General features: G+C 51.6%; 6 protein-coding genes across 6 annotated transcripts; 4 read left to right on the forward strand and 2 right to left on the reverse strand.

Annotated features, from left to right (window-relative positions):
- Positions 1 to 920: 920 nt before the first annotated feature.
- On the forward strand, positions 921 to 1,841 carry EAH_00044780 (hypothetical protein, conserved; the record flags this gene model as incomplete). The annotated part of the gene is made up of 1 exon (XM_013391635.1): positions 921 to 1,841. One exon carries the CDS (start codon positions 921 to 923, stop codon positions 1,839 to 1,841), a length of 921 nt encoding a protein of 306 aa, XP_013247089.1.
- Positions 1,842 to 3,817: 1,976 nt separating this feature from the next.
- On the reverse strand, positions 3,818 to 6,501 carry EAH_00044790 (GM23476, related; the record flags this gene model as incomplete). Its single annotated transcript, XM_013391636.1, has 4 exons — positions 3,818 to 3,977; positions 4,640 to 4,731; positions 5,028 to 5,121; positions 5,354 to 6,501. 4 exons carry the CDS (start codon positions 6,499 to 6,501, stop codon positions 3,818 to 3,820), a joined length of 1,494 nt encoding a protein of 497 aa, XP_013247090.1.
- A 657-nt stretch (positions 6,502 to 7,158) lies between these two features.
- On the forward strand, positions 7,159 to 8,943 carry EAH_00044800 (hypothetical protein, conserved; the record flags this gene model as incomplete). Its single annotated transcript, XM_013391637.1, has 1 exon — positions 7,159 to 8,943. The coding sequence occupies one exon, from the start codon at positions 7,159 to 7,161 to the stop codon at positions 8,941 to 8,943; it is 1,785 nt and encodes a 594-aa protein (XP_013247091.1).
- A 3,595-nt stretch (positions 8,944 to 12,538) lies between these two features.
- EAH_00044810 (hypothetical protein, conserved) lies at positions 12,539 to 14,662 on the forward strand (the record flags this gene model as incomplete). Its single annotated transcript, XM_013391638.1, has 1 exon — positions 12,539 to 14,662. The coding sequence occupies one exon, from the start codon at positions 12,539 to 12,541 to the stop codon at positions 14,660 to 14,662; it is 2,124 nt and encodes a 707-aa protein (XP_013247092.1).
- Positions 14,663 to 15,178: 516 nt separating this feature from the next.
- Positions 15,179 to 19,171, reverse strand: EAH_00044820 (nucleolar phosphoprotein nucleolin, putative; the record flags this gene model as incomplete). Its single annotated transcript, XM_013391639.1, has 6 exons — positions 15,179 to 15,300; positions 15,496 to 15,738; positions 15,976 to 16,309; positions 16,745 to 18,090; positions 18,507 to 18,825; positions 19,166 to 19,171. The coding sequence occupies 6 exons, from the start codon at positions 19,169 to 19,171 to the stop codon at positions 15,179 to 15,181; spliced, it is 2,370 nt and encodes a 789-aa protein (XP_013247093.1).
- Positions 19,172 to 19,896: 725 nt separating this feature from the next.
- Positions 19,897 to 20,525, forward strand: EAH_00044830 (hypothetical protein; the record flags this gene model as incomplete). The annotated part of the gene is made up of 2 exons (XM_013391640.1): positions 19,897 to 20,155; positions 20,452 to 20,525. 2 exons carry the CDS (start codon positions 19,897 to 19,899, stop codon positions 20,523 to 20,525), a joined length of 333 nt encoding a protein of 110 aa, XP_013247094.1.
- Between the last annotated feature and the right edge of the window lie 49 nt (positions 20,526 to 20,574).

The raw sequence follows: 20,574 nt of genomic DNA on the forward strand, positions 1-20,574 counted from the left end.
CACAGCAGTCACCGGATAAGATCGAGGACTCCTGTTACGATTGTACTCTTGATGGCTGCTGCTCGCGCCTGTATGCGCTGTGCGCCGAATAAAGACCACTTACATTGGGAGTACAGCCGGTGAAGAAGACGCTGCAATATCTGTGTGTTCCGTAGATGAGCTAGTATATCTGTGTGTTCTGTATATGAATTAGTTTTAGAGGGATGTTAGTTCCACTCTGACTTCCCAACAACCTGTCTGCAATTGTGGTGCAGTTGTCGTGCACAGGAAAACGCCGAAGATGGAAGTCATAGATGTCGAGCTATACGAATGTGACGGCATCAGAGGGCGAGTTCATTCTATCGTATTTTAATTACAGCATCTATCAAATTGCATATTGTCTTAATTTACTATGTGCCAAATTTAACATATTTTGAGTGGCATGTTCTAAATTTCGTGAAGCGCGTTAGCCCAGGCACAAGACGAGCAGCTCCCTGTACGCCGTAGCACGAGCGCGGAAGAATTCGGGTGCAGCTGCCTGTGTACAGCAGAGCAAAATACATAAGGGAATCTTAAATTGAATGGCTTAATGCTCAATAAATTGTTTCGGCTCTTTCTATGCATGCAAGCTGGCAGACAGCGGAGTGGTCCAGGCACTGCAATCCAATAGGGCGGTTAAAGCCTGTTTCAGCTGTCTGTATACCTGAAATTGAAGCCGTGCACGGCGATGAGAATGAATATTCACCTCCAGTTTCTCCTTCTCTAAGTATTAGAAAAGGCTGACGGCAGTCAGCCTTTTCTAATACTTAGAGCTGCTGCTGTCGGAGGCACAACACGACTGGCCATTGGTTAACTGCGTTGGTGCTAGCTTTTGCGACTTCTGCGGTGCTGGCTCATTCTGCAGAATGCGAAGCAGATTCTTTGTTTTAAATATTGTGAAAATGAAAAGTTGTTTTAATAATGCAAGAATAAGCCCGATATGGGCTGCTGCTCTTCTCCTGTCGGCTGCGACCCTCATAGCTGCCTTCCGGGCGCCAGTCGATGCCTGGCGGGCGCAGCAGCAGCTGCAGCAGCAGCCGTACCACCATGAAAGGTGGGAAAATGATACAGTCTCAGGTGCTGAACTCGCACACGAGAGCGAGAGGAGTTCAAATAAGTCGCACTTCGCCTCGGCCTTGCAGGTCGCCTCCGCCGGTGAAAAGCACGGAGAGGAAGAGGAACCCTCGGAAGGATCTGCAACAGAAACCGCTGCCTCTCATGGAGAGAAGGGAAAACACACAGAAATGGAGGACAGTAGAACAGCAGAAGAGGCAACAGAGCAGGAAGAACCTGAAGAATCTGCTCATCTTGAAGAGGCAGGCAGCAAGACAGAGGAAGCATCTGCCAAGGAGTCTAACACTGCTGAGGCAGGACATGCTGCGCTGCATGCAGCAGAAGCGGAAACAGCCAAAGGCACCCCTTCAGAAGAAGAGAAGGAAGAAGTTCCTCACCCCTCTGCTGCTGGGTCAGTCAAGGAGCCACCAGCAGAGGGCGCAGCAGAAGCCGCCCCTTCTGGGAAAGTTTCTGCAGCCGCTGTCCCCAAGCCAGAACACAAGGAAGAAGCTGCAGCAGCAGCAGGCGGGGCCCCCGCTGCTGCTGCTGCCGTGCCACCAACAGACAAGTTCGTGATGCAATTGAACTTCAGGCCGTCTTTAGTAATAGGTCGGGCAGAAGCAGACAAGACAGAGCGGCATGTTATAACGGACAAAGCGGTTCCTTGGTTTGAAATCATCGGCCCCAAAACCCTCACGGTTCTTAACCTGAAACCCGTGAAGGGAGAAGAGCTCCTCCACTCAGTTGCCGCCACCACTAAGCACCCCTGAACAGACACACTTGCATGCTGATCTCCATGCGTGCACATATTATAGAATGCATGCGAATGAGCATGCATATTCATACATGCTCATAGATATATGTATTATATCTATGCTGTGTATACACGTATGTAAATCGACATAAATTGTCATGCGCGTATTTATGAATTCTTTAATATTTACGGCTCAAGAGGCGCCTCTATTTCGCGAGAATAATTCGGTGAGAAGTCGGGCCTGCTTCGAGTTTGCGAATATCCCTTTTATATCGGGTGTGCAGGCACCTTGCCGCCTTAAGGTTGATGTACACCGGAGAAGTAACAGTCGAGTTGCGTGCGTCCATTGGACGATTTCTTTGGGCTGTTTTGGCTATTGCCGATATTCTTTTCCCCAAACAAAAAAACCTAAACGACAGAGCAAAAAGTCTTAGATTCTCCCCTTCTGCTACTACTCTAGGGCGGATGCTGCTGCCTATCGGTTCGAGTCGAGGCAGCAGTAGCAACAGCAACAGCAGCACTAGCGTGGAGTCGTCAGTGGATAGATCACTGCCTTTAGCAGCAGAATGGAAGGGAAATATCATTTCATTCTTTGTTCAGTTAGGAGTACAGAAGGCCTTAAAGCAACAACCATAAGACTTGTCGATAGTTTGCCGAGTAAGCAGGCAGGATCTACACGCATGCGCATGCAGGTGTGCACGCCCCCAAGTGCGCGCCCGCAGCTGATAGGGAATGAAAGGAAAGATCGAAGGCAGAGGACGCGGCGAAAACAGAGAAGGAAAAACGGCAAAACAAGCAAAAAATACATTCATATGGAGGAGGGACAAATTCCACGTACTCAACCCATCAACTAATATCCATAAAATGTACAGAAGATATAGCATATCTATGTAATATATATATATATATATATTGCATATTGTCAATCTCTAAGTGGATTGCGAGGAGGAAATGGCGCCTTTGTCACCGTCGCTCCTCTTTCTCCTTACGTTTGCTTCTCTTCGTCGGCCCTTTCTTTATCTTGTGCTCATCACTGCCTTTGTTTTTCTCTCTTTGTGTCTTAATGCTTGTCTTGGTTGGCCTTCCCCTCTCCCTCAGCGTCTGTTCGTCTTTGTGGCTGTCTCTGCCTCGTCCTTTTTCGTTCCTTACATATCTGCGGTGTTGTTCATGTGCGCCTCCTCCGCCTCCCACTTGCGCCGGTTCATCGCCTGTACATAAGCAACAAACAACATAAGGGCAAAAAACGACAGCAGAATTTCCACCGGTACATAGACTAAACGAAACAAAACACCCAACACACCGCCACTTGGCCCTCAATAGCGACCTCCTTGATCTTAACAAGAGGACGCTCCTTCGGGCCACCCCGGCTAGCAAGCTGGCTAGCTACCCAAGGACTGGATACATAGTAGCTGTCTTCAGGCCTGGCCTTGGCTGATTTAGGAGTGAGTTGACAGCGCGGAGTGCGGTGTGTCTTTTGGTTTCTGTTTCCCTGTCCACGTCGCTCTCCACGTTGCTAGGTAGCTACCTGCCTCGCCAGCTAGCTGGGTGGCTAGCTAGCTAGCTATTCGTGTGTCGCTGTTCCTATATACCTTCAAGCGCTCCTCCTCGAACCCGTTCCCTCGCACAACTCCATCCCAGCGGTACCCGGGCTTAATGCCAAAGCGGTTCGGCGGGCCGTCGTGTGGGCACGTTGGTCGTTCTGCGCGCGCACCGCAACCCACCAGGATAGCTAGCTAGCTGGCCAGCTAACTAGCTACCTACAAGGCTGGCCAGCCAGCCAGTTAGACACAGGCTGCTCTACACCCAACCCGGCTATCCAGGCCACCTAGATGGCTAGCTAGCTACTGCGGCAAGCTAGCGAGTCGCTTGACACGGCAACTAGATAGCTAGCCAAGAAAGGACTCCTAGTCAACAGTACATCGCAGGAGGGGAAAGCTCCCCCTCCCCCCCGCCGCCTTCAACCTCTTCCCCCACAGGGTTGGGCAGCGTGTGTTAAGGTGTATATGGCGGCTTGCCTGGTTTGCTGCTGCTTTCGGCGTCTGCCTTTTGCTGCTCTTGTCGGTATTTCTTGGAAGAAGGGGCCCTGGCTAGGGGGTCATCCCACCGATCTCGCGCTCGTAGCTCTGCCTCTTCTTCTTCATCTATGCCGTATCTTCGCAGAGACAGAAAAGAACACAGCAGCAACAACAACAACAACAACGACAGACAGTGAGACGGCCCCAAAGCGCTTTGGTTGATGTTGATATTGGTCTTGTTGCTGGTACTGTACAATGAATATATATAATACACAATATATATATATATATATATTATATTAAATACGATACAATGTAGACAATTTGCATGTAATGTAAACCTATTTTTTTCATTTATACATACCGTATATTAAAACTATGCTGATGCATACACCAGGTATTATGTAAAGTTATTTACCTATGAAATGCAAACAATCTGTACATAATATATATATATTTAATATTATGTACATTTATTCTTTTCCACATTCATATTGTACATTAAAAGCATTGTATATTGAACAACGCATAATGTGACCAAATGCACTTAATTACTCATATACTTTATGCATCGAGCATTGAAAAAATTTCATTACATGTAATATATATATATATATATGCAGATATACACGCAAGACTTATACATCTTGTGCTTGTATCTGTTTATTGATACATATATTTCATACATTAAGTATCCCTATCCGAGTTCATGTACACAATACATACAATATATATTACATACGATATGCATGCATAAATATATATTATACATAATATATAGATTATACATATATAGCACCTTGCAAACGGTTGCTTGGCTATTTTTTCTTCTTCTCTTTGTTTCGCTTTTCTGTCTTCTTTCTGCTTTAAACCCGCGCCCCACTCCAACACCTGAATTGGACCACAAGACAACAATAGGCAAAAAAGGGCCTCACAGCAAACCGCTACAACAGCAACAACACAAATCTGCTGCAGCTCAAGGCAGAGGGATACCTGTGTATACGCCTCAAGAGACATACCGGAGCTGGCCCCCTTCCCCTGTGTCCTTTTCTCCCTTTTGATCCCTGTACATCGGCAAAAACAAATAGATTTAGCGAGGTGTCAATGATGAGCACAAAAAAGGCACAAACCCTAGGCCCTAACTTAAAAGCTGGAGCATTAGCCCTAAACCCTAAACCCCAGAGTACCTCAAGAGCAAGCCATTCCTCCTCAGAGATAATCCTTCCCTCTCTGTCTCGAAATACAACTCGGCCCGTGGGAGGCCCGCTTGCTTCCTGGGATCTGATGACAATCCATGCCCCACAAACCCTAAACCCTAAACCCTAAACCCTAAACCCTAAACCCTAGCCTACATCCTTGTGCCTGGGGGCGCGCCAGCGTCTCCTGAAAGGGTTTGTAAGCTTTGTGCCTGCTGCGTTAACACGGGCTGGCATCCAACTTTCCTACTGTTCCGGGTTTAGGGATTAGGGTCTAGATTTGGTCAGCAGAGGAGCAACAGATCTGAAGTACGTACTCTCGACTGGCGTCTCCTCTGGTCGCTGCGTTCTGTGTAGGGCTGCGGCGAGGGGAGAAGTCTCTGTCTGCTGCAGATGTCACTGTTTCCTTCTCGGAGTGTCTGTGTCCAGGTGCGTTCATAGGAGAAGATGAACACCTTTCGACGCCCTTGGGGTCCCCCGCCTGTGGAGTGGACACAGGGGGCCCCCGGGGCCTCCGAGGGGGGGAGATGTCTCTGTCTGCTTCTGCTCTTCTTCTTGGAGGTGAGATGTCTCTGTCTGCTTCTGCTATTCTCCTGGGGGGAGAAAGGTCCTGGTCTCTTCCTTTTCTTCTTCTTGGGGGCGAGATGTCTCTGTCTGTTCCTGTTCTTCTTGGGGGAGAGATGTCTCTGTCCGTTTCTGGTCTTCTTCTCGGGGGAGAAAGGTCTCTGCTTCCTGAATCCTGCTCTGCTCCATTGCGGTGCAGCTGCTGGTTTTGCTGCTGCGTGTCAGCATGTCTCCTTGAGGCAGGCAAATCATCAGCCCCCTCGGCTGGCAGCCCAAGCCGTCTCCTGTCGCGTCCTTCATAAGGACTCGCAGCACACATATGAGAGGACTCCCCCACACTCACAGGCCCATCCAGAGCAAACGCAGCCTTCCAGTTGCTGCTGCTGCTGCTGCTGCTGTTCTGCGGCGAGGAAGCTTCCTCGGATTCCCCCCTTGCGGGGGCCACTTGGGCACGGAGGGGGCCCCTGTTGCGGCCTTTGAGGAGGGAGGTTGGGGCCCCTCCTGGCCGCAGGTCTTCGTCATCTTCCATCTCCTCTCTAGCTATGAGTTCTTGGACTTTTGCTTTGTCTGCTTCACTCAGCACGAGGGCCTGTCCGTCCTCCCCTACAACCCGCACCTCCTCGGCATCAGATCCTAGCAGGTCATCCCCCTCCATCTCATCTGGGTTCTCATCTTTGAACAAGTACCTCGCTCCGTCTTCTGCTCGCCTTAGCACCGTAAACAGCGTCCGACCACCGCGGCCCCCGGGGCCCCCCGGGGCCCCCCCTTGCCGCCGCCCAGGCCGCAGATCCAACTCCTCATCCTCACCGAGACGTAAACCCCCCTGAGCACCCGAGGGCGGGCCCTGGGGCTTGCGGGGGCCCCTGAGGTACTTCTTGAGGTAGTCGGCTCTGCTGGGCATGGGAAAGGGCGGCGTGCATGCAAGGGGCGGGACAGAAGATTATTTACCTGATATGCCGCCCTATTGAAACAAATATATCCGTTTCTCGTTTTTTAGATTAAAAGTTTTTGTTATTTAATTTCAACAAACAAAAAGTCGGTGCAGCGACGACCAGAATATGCATGCAGCGTGAGATGGAGGGAGCGGCGAGTCGTGCTAGTGTATTTTGCGGATATCTTCGTCTTCTGCTCGTGGGAGCAAGTCAATTTCAATTTTGCTTTGTAATAATGGGGGCTTTGCTTTGTTTCGTTTACTTCTATTAGCCGTCATGCGGCTGGTTCGTTGAACACACACACCCTTGCAGGTGTAAATACACCCGACAGAGTATGGTTATCAGGCCGCAGACAGCCCAGCGCTTGCCGGTTCTCCTTCTTGAATGCACCTCCGCCTCTCTATTTCGTTTAATACGATTAGCTCGATTACCGTGGTAATATCTTCGAAAAGCACAAGAAGGCCTCGGTCTCCGTGTCATCAAGTTGTCTTCGGCCGTCTGCTGGGCCCGTCCTGGACTAGCTTCTTGAAAACTTTCTCCTTCCCTTCTCTGTGTTTGTTTTTCTTTGTTTTTCCCTTTCCACAACTTTCATATTTCGTTTCTGTTGCAGACTGGAACGGCAGACGATGAGGGGCCCCGCCCTCCCAGGCCAGCTCGGGGCCCCCCGCAGCCCGTCCCCAGTCCTCCCCTCAGATGAGCGAAACTATAGCGCGTTTGAAATAGACAGCAGCAGCAGCAACAACAACAACAATACCACCAACAGCAGCGGGTTTGAGGAGGTAGGGGAAGGTTGGAAAGGGCCTGAAGAGCAGTTGTTGCGCGATTTATCTCCTTCGCCTCACAGCCGTTTTTTAACGCAATTAATTCGTATTAAGGCACTGTGGATGCGTTGGCTGTATGGTTTTCTGTCTTGTGCTTGCTGTTTGCGTGGTTCTTTGTATTCTTCATTGAGCGGCGGCAAAGGCCTTCAGCACCAGCTCCGCCGCATCACCTTCATGTTCGGCGGCGGAGTACTTCTTTTTGTGTTGCTGTTGGTGCACCTCTGGCGCTTGCGTTGGGGGAGGCGTCGAGTTGTCTCCGGTGTCTCTGTACTGAGGGCTGGAGGGGATCCTGTTCGTGGGTTTTCTTCAGCTGCAGCTACGAGCGATCAGAAGAAGAGCGTTCCGTTTTTGTTTCGTGTGTTGTTTTTCTGGAGGCGGTGGGATTGGTGGCAGGGCGCAGCAGCTGCAGCAGAGGAGCCCTTTTCTCGTGTGCTTGAACTGGTAGGGGGCAGCGCTGTAAAGGAGGTTCACTTCGGGCCGGGGCCGCGTTTGCTGCTGGAGCTGAAAGACAAAAGGCGGGTTGTTTCTTCTCTCGTGCCTGGAGCAGAAGCAGCCTTTTTTCATGCTGTTTCCACTAGGGTGCCTCGCTTTAAAGCAGTGCAGAGGGGCGGCTTGGTATCTGCTGCTGCTTCTCTGGCTGCGCCACTGCTGCTGATGGCTGTTTGGTTCCGGCTGCTGCGGGGGCTGCTGCTGCCGCTGCAGCAGCAAACAAGGGACAGCGGGACCGAGCGAGACGCAGCAGGTGCCCCTCCTCCAACGCGTTTCCAAGAGGTTGTTTGTAGAAGGAAAGAAGAGCTAAAGGAAATTGTGTGTCTTTTGAATGGCCAGCAGGAGGTGTACGCTTCCATGGGGGCGCGGCTACCTCGGGGGGTGCTGCTTGTAGGGCCTGCAGGCACAGGGAAGACTTTGTTAGCTCGAGCTGTTGCAGGAGAAACGCATGCAGCATTTCTTTCGGCTGCTGCTTCCGAGTTTACAGACATTTTCGTGGGCCAAGGCGCTCGCCGCGTGCGCGAGTTGTTTCGTGATGCAAGAAGAAGAGCTCCTTGTGTTGTGTTTATAGACGAGCTCGATGCCTTAGGCTCCCGCAGCGGTAGCCCCGCCTTCTCTGAAGGCGCATCAGCAGCAAACCAAGAATATATTCAAACTATTAATCAGCTGCTAGCAGAGATAGACGGTGTCATGGGGGGTGCAGCAGGAGTTGTGGTAATTGCTGCTACAAACCGCATAGAAGCCATTGACCCTGCGCTGCTGCGATCAGGGCGTTTCGATCGCCTTATTCATTTATCCCTCCCAGACGAAGAAGAACGACTTGAAATCCTGCAGCTGCATGCAGCCCTGAAGAAGCTTCGCCTCACCAGCAAAGCACAGCGGCACCTGAAGCCCCTTGCTGCTGCAGCAGAGGGGCTGAGTGGCGCAGACCTCGAGAACCTCCTTAATGAAAGCGTATTCAAAGCTGTGCGGAGAAACAAAACACACATTGACGAAGAGGCCCTCGATGAGGCGCTATTTACCCTCCTCCAGCGCACCCAACAAGCGGGGCACTCGGTTGAACGCATCGGCCTTAGTGGAATTTTCAACTCCTCTTTCTAAACCAGTCTTTTTAAACTCTGCTTCCGCGGAATAGGTCATTTGAGCTCTTTCTCCTTGACCCTTCTTTATATATATGTAGGATAGGGTTTAGTTTAGATTATTATTTACAAGATGCAGTTTCTACAGCTCGTCGGCATGCATTAGAAGATCATTTCCGTACTCCATGGTTTTATTCCTCTTCTTCAAGGCCTCCCATTCAAGGTCTCCTGCTGCACTCTGCTCTTCATTTTCCCTGTTGGTTTTCTTCCTTTCTACCTCTCCTTTAGAGACCTTTCATGAGGGGCTTTTCGCGTAACGCATTTTATTTGATGCTTCCTGTTCAATTCCCCCACTACCCCCGCCTCTAAACTTTTTCTATTGATTCTCCTTTCTTGTTATTTCTCTCTTTTAGGGTCGTTTTGTTTAATCTCATTTGGATAGTGCATTTGACTCAACATCTCCCTTTAAAGTCGTTTATTGTAGGCCTTCTCACGGCTCCTAATGCTCTGGAACGCCTTCAGTGCTCCTGCATATCAGGGGAACTCTATATCCCTCAGCCAAAAAGAGCAAGGCAAACAGTAGCAGCTGCAGCAACAGCAGCAGCTGCTGCTACTGCCGTTGCTGGGGCTTGCGGCTGCCTCTGCCAGGTGAGCTTCCTAGCGGTGTGTCCCACGGACTGTCGGGGTCTGCTCACAGGAGGCTGGAGGAAGAAGAGATGAAATCAAATACAATTAAACAATCGAAGGCTTCCTTCTCTTCTGTGTTCCCTATGCTGGGTCACTACCCAGCATAGGGAACACAGAGGAGAAGGGATACCCAGGCAAGCATCCGACTGCAACGACGCCTACCCCAACGCCTAGGTAGCTAGTTATCCACTTAAGTAGCTAGCTAAACGGCTAGCTAGCCATTTAGCTAGCTAACCATTTGGCTACCTAGCCGTTTAGGTACCTAACCATTTAGCTAGCTAGCTATCTAGCTAGCTAGATAGGTTGGTGGACAGTTAGGAAGCAAAGTGGGCAGCTAGCTAGAGAACTAGCTATGGCGACGGCCAGCTAGCCAAATATCCAGCTAGCTTACTTGCTTTCCACCTAGTTGCCTAGTAGCCAGCTATCTCCAAGCAGTCTAGCTAGCTAGCTAACTAACTAACTGGCAAGATGTGTGCGAGAGATATCGAACCACTGTGGACCTGGACGCAGAACAAACTTGAAGATCGGAACAGTGAAGTGTGCGTACACCGCAGTGGTTCGGCTGGCCTGACAAAGTGTTTCTTTCTCTTTCTCTGTCTCTACTTCTGCCATGAGGTTTCTTAAGGCATTTCTTGCGGTGCGTCATTTGGGCCTCCTAGAAGAAAAAAGGAGGCTAAAGACAAACAACTGCATTTGCAATGTAAGGACGAAGATGGGCAACTGACTTCATTTGTAGTACGTTTATTTAGAAAAAACGAGAGGCGCTGTGAAGCATGCAGCAGCAGCAGCAGCACGAGCAGCAACAGCAGCATCTTTGTCTGGAGGGATCCATCGGACAACGACTGCAATCAGTGACTGCAGGGATTTCCGTCTGTGCTAAAGATGAAAAAGAGATTAAACACTTGACACGGGGCTTGGTAATGAAAGGTACTTGAAGGAGACACCAAACCGGAAAGTGTCCGAGCATCTTTTTGTGCTCTATCGATGCTACCACACCAAAGATGCCCTAGCGTAGGCAGCCAATACACCGCACCAAACCCTTGTTTGCTGCAACACCAGCACTTCTCCTGCTGTACCAACACCATCATCCAAAAGCACTTGATCTACACAGCAGAAGAAAAGAGAAAAAGTGAATGCTTTTATTGCGTGCCTGTGCATTGGCTTACTTGCACGCCAGTTGGCTAATGAGGGCAAAGTAAGCAAATAATAGCGATACTCTGCAGTGTTAGGGCGTGCAGAAAATGCGGATTAGCTGCGCTTGCATGCCGTTCCTTGCCTTGCGGCAGCAGTTGTAGCAAGGAGTGAGCAACTCATGACCGGCCGCCTTTTCTCTGCATCATAAGCCCCAGGCCCCTGTCCCCCTGTGCTCAGGGCGCATGCAGATTGGAGAGGAGATTGCTTTCTTTGTAACTCTTATTTTGCTTTTAATAGTGCTGCTTTTCGGTATTTCCCTTCTCGGGGCACAAAATATTTCTGTATTTATGCCATTGTTCCAGGCATTCTTGCTCATTTTGCGCGGTTTTACTCGAGTTTTAGTTATCTTTGCTCTAGAGCAAGACCTTGACTGAGGCCGAGCTCTCTTCTTGCAAGGCCTGTCACGAGTCGCAGTAACCCAGGCAGCAACTCGTGTTGAAAGGCAAAAACCCCACAAGCAAACACACCCAAGCGCTCTTTTGATGAGTGCATGAACACTGTAGACAGTTTTTATTAAAGCTATCATTGGCTATCGACGGCCAAACTGCACGCAAGTGGAAAAACAAACGATGCAACTACGACTGCTGGTGCTACACAGCGCGCACCACGAAGGCGAGGAGGCGGGATTGAAACTACCTACTACTAGTGATCTCTTGCCTCGACAACAGATTGAATAACAAAAAGGACATATTCATGGTTAGGAAAAAAATAGGCAAAGCATTATCTGCAAGATTTCCCTGAAATCCATGCCCTGGGGTCGGTGGACTGCGCGTCTAGCGCTATACATAGACAGCGGTGTACGTACACCTCAACGAATGTGCAGCCGCTGATCAGGGTGGAAAGCTGAATCTTTTAGTGCATTTATATGCATATTTAATGGAAATTTCACAAAATATAACAAAAAATGCATTACTTTTCACGCTGTGTCGTTTTCACCACACTGCAGTGCACCGGAGGCGGCGCGGCCTGCGATCGCATGCATTATTCATCTTTCGGGCTTTCTTCCCCTGAAGAGCGGGGTTTCCTCTTTTCCTTTCTTGTGACTTTATCTCTTATTTTTTTTGTTAAAAATATTGAAAGATAAGACAGGACCCTTTTCTGAGGTTTTCAATAAGTGGACGAGGAGGTGGCGAGGGGCTCGCGAAGAATTACACAACTGAAGCTGAGTAGACGGATCGGCCAGTTACGGGTCTTCTGCCTTTATTTTTCAGCTGTTCCTAGAGAGAGGTCTTCTCTTGTTTGCAAGGAGCTCTTGATATTTTCCTTTTTAGTCCTAGTAACCGTCTCAACGGTTTCCGCAGCCCTCGACAGCTGCAGCAGTCGACGCAGCAGCATGAGCGCGGCGGCGGTGGCCTGTTGTCTTTGCTGTTCGCTGCAGCTATGTAAACGATGCAGACGGGGCCTTTCTTCGTTTTTGTGCCTCCTCTCTACTTGCAAAATACTCCATTAGGCGCCTCCCCCAGACCAGCCCATCAACAGGGGCCTCTCTCTCGTGAAGCAGCAGCAACTGACGGCTTCAGAAGATACGAATAATGGAGTGAAGACGGACGGAAGGAAGTAAGGAATAAAATAGACAGAGCAGAAGATCGAACGGTCTCGCATGGAGCGGCAAAGACGGGGGAGCGCTCTGATGGCCAGGCAGCGGCCGAGACCCGAAGGAGTCTGACGCCTCCCCTGCTGCTACCAACGCGTCACAGCAGCAGCAGCAGCAGGAGGGGTAGCAGCAGCATGTTAAGATGAGCAGCTCTTTCTCCATCGAGATATCGCGCGAAGACGTCCCCCGAAGCGGGGCGTCGCGCAGCAGCCGGAGCAGCAACAGGCGGAGCAGCAGGAGTCGTTTCCGCAGCAGCAGCAACAGCAGCAGAAGCCACGACTTTGATGTGGCTCCTTCCGAATCCTCTTATTGCGAACCTTTTCCCGCTTCTCAAAGCGGTGAGTCGAAAGTCTCCTTCTGGAGGGCCAGAGCTGCAAGCTCTTCCTCCTCTCGCAGCGGGGCAGTAGCCAGCGGGCTTTTGGGGGCCCCCATCTCAGCTCAGCGCAGCGTAGATGCCTCGGGTAGCTCAATAGGGCCTCCTTTTTCCTCTCAGCAGCAACAGAAGCAGCAGCAGCAACTGCGGCTGCAACCTGATGAAGGGGCCTATGGGGAGGTCGATTCTGCCTCGGGCGTGTTTGGAGGTGCTTCTGCTGCTGCTTCCTATCCACACCAGCAGCAGGAGGAACAGCACCAGCAAGATGGTGCGGTTGGTTGGGGTGCGGTATCATTGTCAGCACCAGCTGGCGAGGGCTCTCTTGGGGGCCGTCCCGCAGCATCCCGCGGCAGCAACGCCAGCAGCCACTCGCATGGCGTTGCATGCAGCAGCAGCAACGCGTTGGGTTTGCGTGCTTTTGAAGGAGCATCAGCAGGGGGAGGGTTTGCTGCTGCACCGAAACAGAGCAGCAGAGGGCCTCGCGGCAGCAGCGGCAGGAGCTGCAGCGGTGCATTAAAGGAGCGGCGAGAGTCTCGTGCTGCACTGCGAGCGATGTCCGTGGGGGAGGAGGAGGTAGTACTTGAGAACAGCAAACTGTGGCTTGCTCGGGGTTCTGTCTTGTGGCGTTTTTTCTTATGTGCGTTAGCTCTGCGTGTCGGGTGTTGGCTGGCGCTGCTAGTGGTGGTGCTTACGACTTTAGGCCGTATGGGGCGAGCTGTGTCTTGTATAGACATGGGTGCATGCGTCGGAGGCGGGGGTCTTCTTGCGTTCCCTGTGTTGCTACGGGCAGCGCCTAGTTTTGCTGCTGGGTTGGTGGCTTACGAGTCGATTACGGGGCTGCTAGTGGCGGGGTTGGTGCTAGTGCTGCTGCCAATGGCAGGCAACTGCTACTACACGTGCCAGGCGTTGCTGAAGGGGACTCGTAAGGCGTTTCTAGAGGAGGTGCGCATGACAACTTGCTGCACGGCGTGGGTGGGAGCGTGTGTGGGTGTGTTTATTCCGGTGTTGTTCTTTACGCAGCAGTTCTGTGACCGAGATCGCCTCGATATCAACGCAGTGTACAGAGCAGACAATGCTGCTGTGGGCGCAGCATCAGCAAACATGTGCAAACAACTCGGCCTCTCGCGTGCATGCGTCGTAGTCGCAGCCCTCTGTGCATGCAGCACTGGGATGCTGGTGTTTCAGCGGTACACGCGGCTCTGGGCGGCGCTGCTCGCTGTGGGGGGCATCAAATTCATGCTTGCTGGGTTCCTGCTCTGTCTAACGGTTATGTTTGGCGGGCAGAGCAACCAAATGATGCTCGAGACTATGGACAAGGCGCCGGAGGTGAATGGAGCAGAGGGCCTGCAGCAGCCGATGGTGGTGCAGCTCGGCCTCTTCTTTGCTGCTCTTAAGTGGGGGGGCTATATCTTGGCTGCTAGTAATTTAGCCACGGGGGCGTTCACAGTTTGGTTGTCTTATTTGCGTTCGCATTTGCTTTCTTTTATGAATATGTTGATAACCTTCGTCTTCTTCTTCACCAACGCCGTCTCCTTCTTCGCTATGACTTTTGAGAACGCGACGCTGCAGGTGGTGTGCAACTACTCCGCCTTTCCTATGCCGCAGACAGACAGAGCAGCAGCAGAAGCTGCTCTTTTCTGTGTCTTTCGCCCTCAGTTCATCTTCGTCTGGGCCTTAGTCGCGCTCCTCTCTTGCGCGCATTTCGTTGAGTTCTGCCTCTGCGCTGCGCTCTTCCATGGAGAGCTAAAAAAAAGCAGCAGCCACCAACAATACAGCAACGACGAAAACAACTGCAGCAGCAGCAGCAGCAGCGACGCCGTCATACCGTCTGCACACAGCATCGACTCCCTGCCCCCCAAATGGGGGACGGTGATGACAACGGCGAGACAATAAGCAACTGCCTTAAGCTAATTTCCATGCACCGCCTCTTGTTCACTTCTGTGTATATACAGCTCAGAAACAGACCTAATCAATAAACCAATAGCTCAACTTCGACGAGAAATAGCATCCTACTCCTTTACCTACTGTTGCTTGAAATGCATATGCAGACATCTAGTTCTCAACCCGTTGAGGCCTGCTATGCCATCATTACGGTCCTTCGGCGCACGCAGCAGCAGTAGCTGCTTCAAGCAAGCAGCGCAACAGCAGCAACGGACGGCAGGGGCTCGCCTTCCACGCACACACAACGCCCTGTCGCCGCGCTGCTGTGCACACCAACTGGCAGACGTAGTTAGCGGGTGATGCCCACAACAACTGAATGAGTAACAAAACCTGGCGGGTGCAGCAGAAGGCAAAATACAAAACACCGCCAACAACTACACAAACCCCTATCCGGCATGTACGCTCGTGAAGTGGGGCAGTGGCCGCATACGCAGCATTCTGCCGCTCCCGTTAGTTTCCGTCTTCATCTCAGTCGCTGTCATCAAATGTTGTCTTCTTCCCTTGGAACTCCTGCACTGTTCCCGCATTCGCAGCCTTTGCAGAAGACGCGCCGCCGCCCCGGCCGCCGCGGAAGCCGCCACGACCACCGCCTGCAGCAAACAGCACCAGCAGTGAACGCGCAGGCAATGGACTATTTATGCATGCGACACGCTGCTGGTTGTTGCTTGCAACCAATAGCTCATTAAAAGGGCTGCACCCTATAATGCCCGCAGCAACGATGATCAACGCCTAAATCCTAAGACCGTAAACAGCACACCCCAGCAGCAGCGTATGCAGCAGCTTACCGCGACCGCCGCCCCGTCCTCCTCCCGCACCTCCTCTGCCTCCTCTGCCTCCTCTGCCTCCTCTGTCTCCTCCTGCGCCTCGCGGCAGCGCGTAGGCCACCCAAATGGTGCGGCCATCCAACTCAGTGTTATTGAATTTCAATGCCTTCGTCGCTGAGTCTACCGAATCGAATTCTAAGAACGCCTGACCTCGTGGCTTCCCGCTATCTTCGAACACCGGAATTCTCACCGCTCGGATTTCGCCTGAGCCCACATGCAAAAGCAGGAAAACCCACTACTGTAACAAAATTTATCTTTACTCCGCAGAATTACCACCACGCCCGGCCGGACACTAGAAAAGCAGTGCCTGCGACAATATGGAATATGCTTTATGCATACATATATGCCTATATATATATAATACATATATATGCAAACAACATGTGTATAGTATCTGTATTACTATTATAAAATTTAGGTGACTAGAAGCCGATGATGTACCGCAATCGCCGAATGTCTCCCTGATGGTGTCTTCTGTGGTGTCGAAGCTCAAATTGCGGAGAACGATTTGATTTGAAGGGTCGGCCTCGGGTCTGTCTTCTCTGGGTCCACCGTTCTTGCCTTCATGCCTGCGATCGCCGTGCTGCTGCTGCTGCCTGTCCGCTGAGAGGTTGATGCGCAGCACGCGGCCTTCGTACTCCGTTTGATTGAACTCTACAGCCTTCGCTGCTGCCTCCTCAGAAGCAAAAGTAATAAAGGCGATTCCCTTCCCTTCCAAAATCTTTATGCGTGTTGTTGGCCCACAGTCCGCCTCAAAGAGATCCTTTAGCTGCTCCTGCAACAAGAACACGCAGAAGAGACATCCACATATGACGCACAGAACGGCAAACAAACAAACACGGACGCTCCTCTGCATCTACAGGCAATCACGCAACCACAAACGAAGCAGAAAGGAAGAGAAACAACAAACAATCAACTGTATCTACATAAACAAATAACCGAATCTCCCGCTGTTTTTTCAGAGCCTCCTATCCCACAGCGACACAAAAAGAAATCCGCTGCGGGTCAAACTGGCGTCTTCGATTCTCGCAGGTTAAGTGGAGGGAGGACAGAATCTGCCGCTACTGCTGATGCAGCAGCACCAACACAACGCCTCCCGCTGGAGCCTGCCATGCCGCGCTGCGGTGTACGTACACTGCAGGGCAGCTCGTGAAACATGCACACTGACCGACACCGCGATGGGTTGCTTCTCTGTACGTCTCCTGCGTACCTCAGTTACAGAGTAAGGTAGGCCGCCGCAGAAGATTTCGGAGCGCATGCGGGCAGCGGCAGACGCATCTGTGAGTTGCAGCTTCTTCTTGGGGCCCTGCTGAGGCTGGTTGCCGTTTTGTGCTTGTGCTTGTTTTCTCTTCTTTGAGGCCCCATCGACCTCCATACTGCCATCTGTTCCTTTGCCTTTCTTCTGGGCTGCCGCTACCTTCGGGGGTTCCTCATCCTCCTCTTCTTCCTCTGAAGACTCCTCTGAAGAAGACGCCTGAGCTGCTGCTTTCTTCTGTGCCGCTGCTGCTTTTTTGGTAGGAGGCGCGCTGTCTTCCTCCTCCGAAGAAGAGTCATCTGAATCGGAGTCTTGGGCAGCTGCTGCTGCCTTTTTTTGTGGTGCTGCTGCTTTAGCCTTGGGGGCAGGCTTCTTCGCTGGAGGCTCCTCATCCTCCTCTGAGGAGTCATCTTCGGAGTCTGAGTCCTGTTGCACAGGCTGCTTCTTGGGAGCTGCTGCGGCTGGTGCTGTTGCCTTGCCTTTGTTAGCTGGTGCTGCTGGCTTCTTCGCCGGGGGCGCCTCATCCTCATCAGAAGATTCATCCGACTCCTCCGGCATCGCTGCTGCGTTCTTATTTGCAGCAGCAGCTGCCTTTGGAGCCGGCTTCTTCGCTGGAGCTGCAACTTCCTCCTCTGAAGAGGAATCATCAGAGCTGGAGTCCTGAGCTGCTGCTGCTGCCTTCTTCTGTGCTGCTGCTGTCACTGCGGGTTTGCCCTTTGGCGCTGCTGGTGCTGCCTTCTTAGGCGGGGGCATGTCGTCTTCAGAAGAAGAGTCGTTCGATTCAGAATCGTTTGCTGCAGCAGCTGCTGCTTTCTTCTGGGTTCCTGCAGGTGCTGCCTTAGCCTTAGGTGCAGGTTTCTTTGGGGGAGGCGCCACTTCCTCCTCCGAGGAGGAGTCCTCAGAGTCTGAAGAAGCCGGTGCCGTCTTCTTCTGAGGTGCTGCATTTGGTTTGGCTGGGGCTGCTGCTTTCTTCGGGGGAGGCGCGTCATCATCATCAGAAGAGTCGTCCGAATCCGAGTCCTCAGGCAAAGGGGCCTTCTTCTGAGGTGCCGCTGCAGGTTTCCCCTTCGCTGGTGCTGCTGCTTTCTTTGGTGGCGGCCGCTCCTCCTCGGAAGAAGAGTCGGAGTCGGAGTCCTGCGGCGGTGCTCCCTTTTTCTGTGCTGCTACTGCCGTCAGCTTTGCCTTTTGCACGGGTTTCTTAGCTGGGGCTTCATCTTCAGACGAGTCATCCGAATCGGAGTCCTGAACTGCAGCTTTCTGTGGGGCTGCTTTTGCAGGGACTTGGCCTTTCTTCGGCGGGGCTGCACAATTACCGGAAAATACCCAACACCAAAACTCCAAACCGTAATAAGCCCCACAACGGCACCCACGCTCCACATGAAAGCGCAACACGAGGCAAATGCGACTCGCTTTCAAGAGAGAAGGAAACGAAAAAGGGAATCAACAACAACAATCGGCCAACTGCGACGGGCGTCCCCGGGAAATCAGAGATCTTGGTGGAAAAATATCAGGCCCTGTATGGGTCAACAGTAGCAAAAAAGATGTCATCAGCAACGGAAACGCCCGACACACCCGCAGAAACTATTCAAATTGCTCGAATATACACGACGAGCACAAGAAAACACCAATGCGCAATACACTCAGCGTGAATAAGACGAAGAATCATCTCTGAGATGTCTGCAGATACACCCCAACACCGTGACCTTCAGCAGCTTACGCATTTCGTCTTCTGAACTTGAATCCGAGGAGGAATCCTGGATCGTCGACTGTGCCTTCGCGGTTATTCCTTTGGTTGCATTAGTTTTTGCTGCTACTGCCTTCTTAACCACCGCTGCACTGGGTTGGTCATCATCATCTGAACTGTCATCAGACGACGAACTCGCAGGCGCCACAGCAGCCGCTGCTTTCTTCTTGACAGCCGCAGCGGCGCCGCCCGCCTTTGCAGCAATGGCAGCTTTCTTCGGCTGCACTTCCTCCTCACTCGAAGAGAGGGAAGAGTCGTCGCTCGCCACAGGCTGCTGCACTACCTTCGCTTTCTGCACACAGAACAGCTCGCAAACAGCCACCTTATAGCCTCTAAGATGAAAAGAGGCGGACGAATGAATGGGATGGGGAAAGATGCGAAAGACCACACTGATCACCGTTTCAACCTACTCTGTCCACTTTGGGTAGCAAGTAATTTGGCCTAAATGCATATCTACAGTTCACAGAAACCTCTGCGGGGCCCTTCCATTCGACGCGCGCGATTCTACCGCAGCGCCCCACAAGACTATGAGCCACGCAGTTGTGACAGCCGGATCTTCCTCACCTTCACGGCAGAGAGCCTAGGGTGTATAGAGGGGAAAGAAGGGAGAAAGAAGCACAAGAAACACTTACTGCCATCGTGGAGGCTGAACTACAAGAATACGAAGGTGATCTCCGTGTGGGGCGGGCAGCGGGGAGCCTGCAGAAGGAGCCCAGCAGGCGTGCGAGATCCTCAAAGAAAACCGCAAAGGAAGCGGCTGACCTCTTTATAAAAAGTAGGAAAGGCACAGCAGCAAACAAAATTAAGAAGTGCTGTCTGCTGCAACTCTACCAATCACAGTGCCACAGCCTGCTGCCCCACGGTAGCCTTTGCAGCTGTTATTGTTGCGGCCTGTTGTGGCCCCAGGGCCCCACCGCAGCAGCAGGCGCGGTACTGCTGTATGCTCGCTCTGATGTGCACATGCTTCCCGTCATGCAGCGTGAATGACCCTATTAAAGGCGAAAATAAGCACATAAATACTGATAAGTAATATATAAAACTCATTTTTTTCTCCTGAGCTCATATTTATCTGCAAAACATCAAGCATCGTGGGCGTTCCTCTCTCAGCGAAGCAGTAGCGCCAGACTCCTCGAGCCGCGGTCGAGTTGTATGACCTTCTGCCGATACTGCAGCTTGACTGGTCCCTTTGCTGTGCTTTTTGACTCATTTCTTTTAATTTGACTCATTAACTTCTGTTCTTCATTGTTTAACAGACAGGAAGCAGCGGATCGGGCGCTGAACGCGCCGGACTCGGGGGGGGTGTTGTTTGCCACCAGGACGGCAGAGGCCCCGTTTTTCTATGCTTGTTGAATTTGAAATACCCATGAAGTTGTTAAGGGGTTTAGTGTCACGTGCGGCCGTCATAGGTCTCTTCTGGGGTGTATTTACACTCCAGGCAGGCAAAGATGTAGCAGAGGCGGCTAGGCTAGCCGCCACAAAGGCAGCGCGCGGCGAGGCAGCAGCAAAACTCGACAAGGCAAAGGCCCCCGACGAGTTGCAGAAGGAAAAGGAGAAACTGGAGAAGCTGAAAGAAGATATTAAATCCCTTTTAGGCGATAGCAAAGAGTACCAGCAGGGACTGAGTGAGGCTACAGTGGGCATCTTTAAGGGGTTGCAACCCGATGTTCTCTTACATCAGCATCCCCAGAGCAAAACATTACTGCTGCTTATGCTGCAGGTGCCTTCTTGTTGCAAGCTAGAGGGCCCGGATGTGCAGTCTAGCTGCAGCTGTTTCTGCTGCTGGTTTTCTTATGCCTTGCTCTGCTAGTCAGGACTCCTCCAACGGGGTCGTGCGCACAGTCTTTATACGCACCGTTTTTTGTGTTCCTTCATTTTTTTGTTCATTTGTTTGTTTGTTTGTTTGTTTGTTTGTATACAGTTAAGAAAAAGCAGGAGGAGGAGGTGGCTGGCTATACCCCTGAAGAGCTCGAGGAAACGGACCTATGTACGTAGACAGACACCGTTCGGTGCATTTCTGTCCCTATTTTGGCTTTGTTTTATT

The sequence above is a fragment of the Eimeria acervulina genome, genomic scaffold (genome assembly GCF_000499425.1).
Source record: "Eimeria acervulina Houghton genomic scaffold, Eah_scaff624, whole genome shotgun sequence".
NCBI classification, from domain to species: Eukaryota; Apicomplexa; class Conoidasida; order Eucoccidiorida; family Eimeriidae; genus Eimeria; species Eimeria acervulina.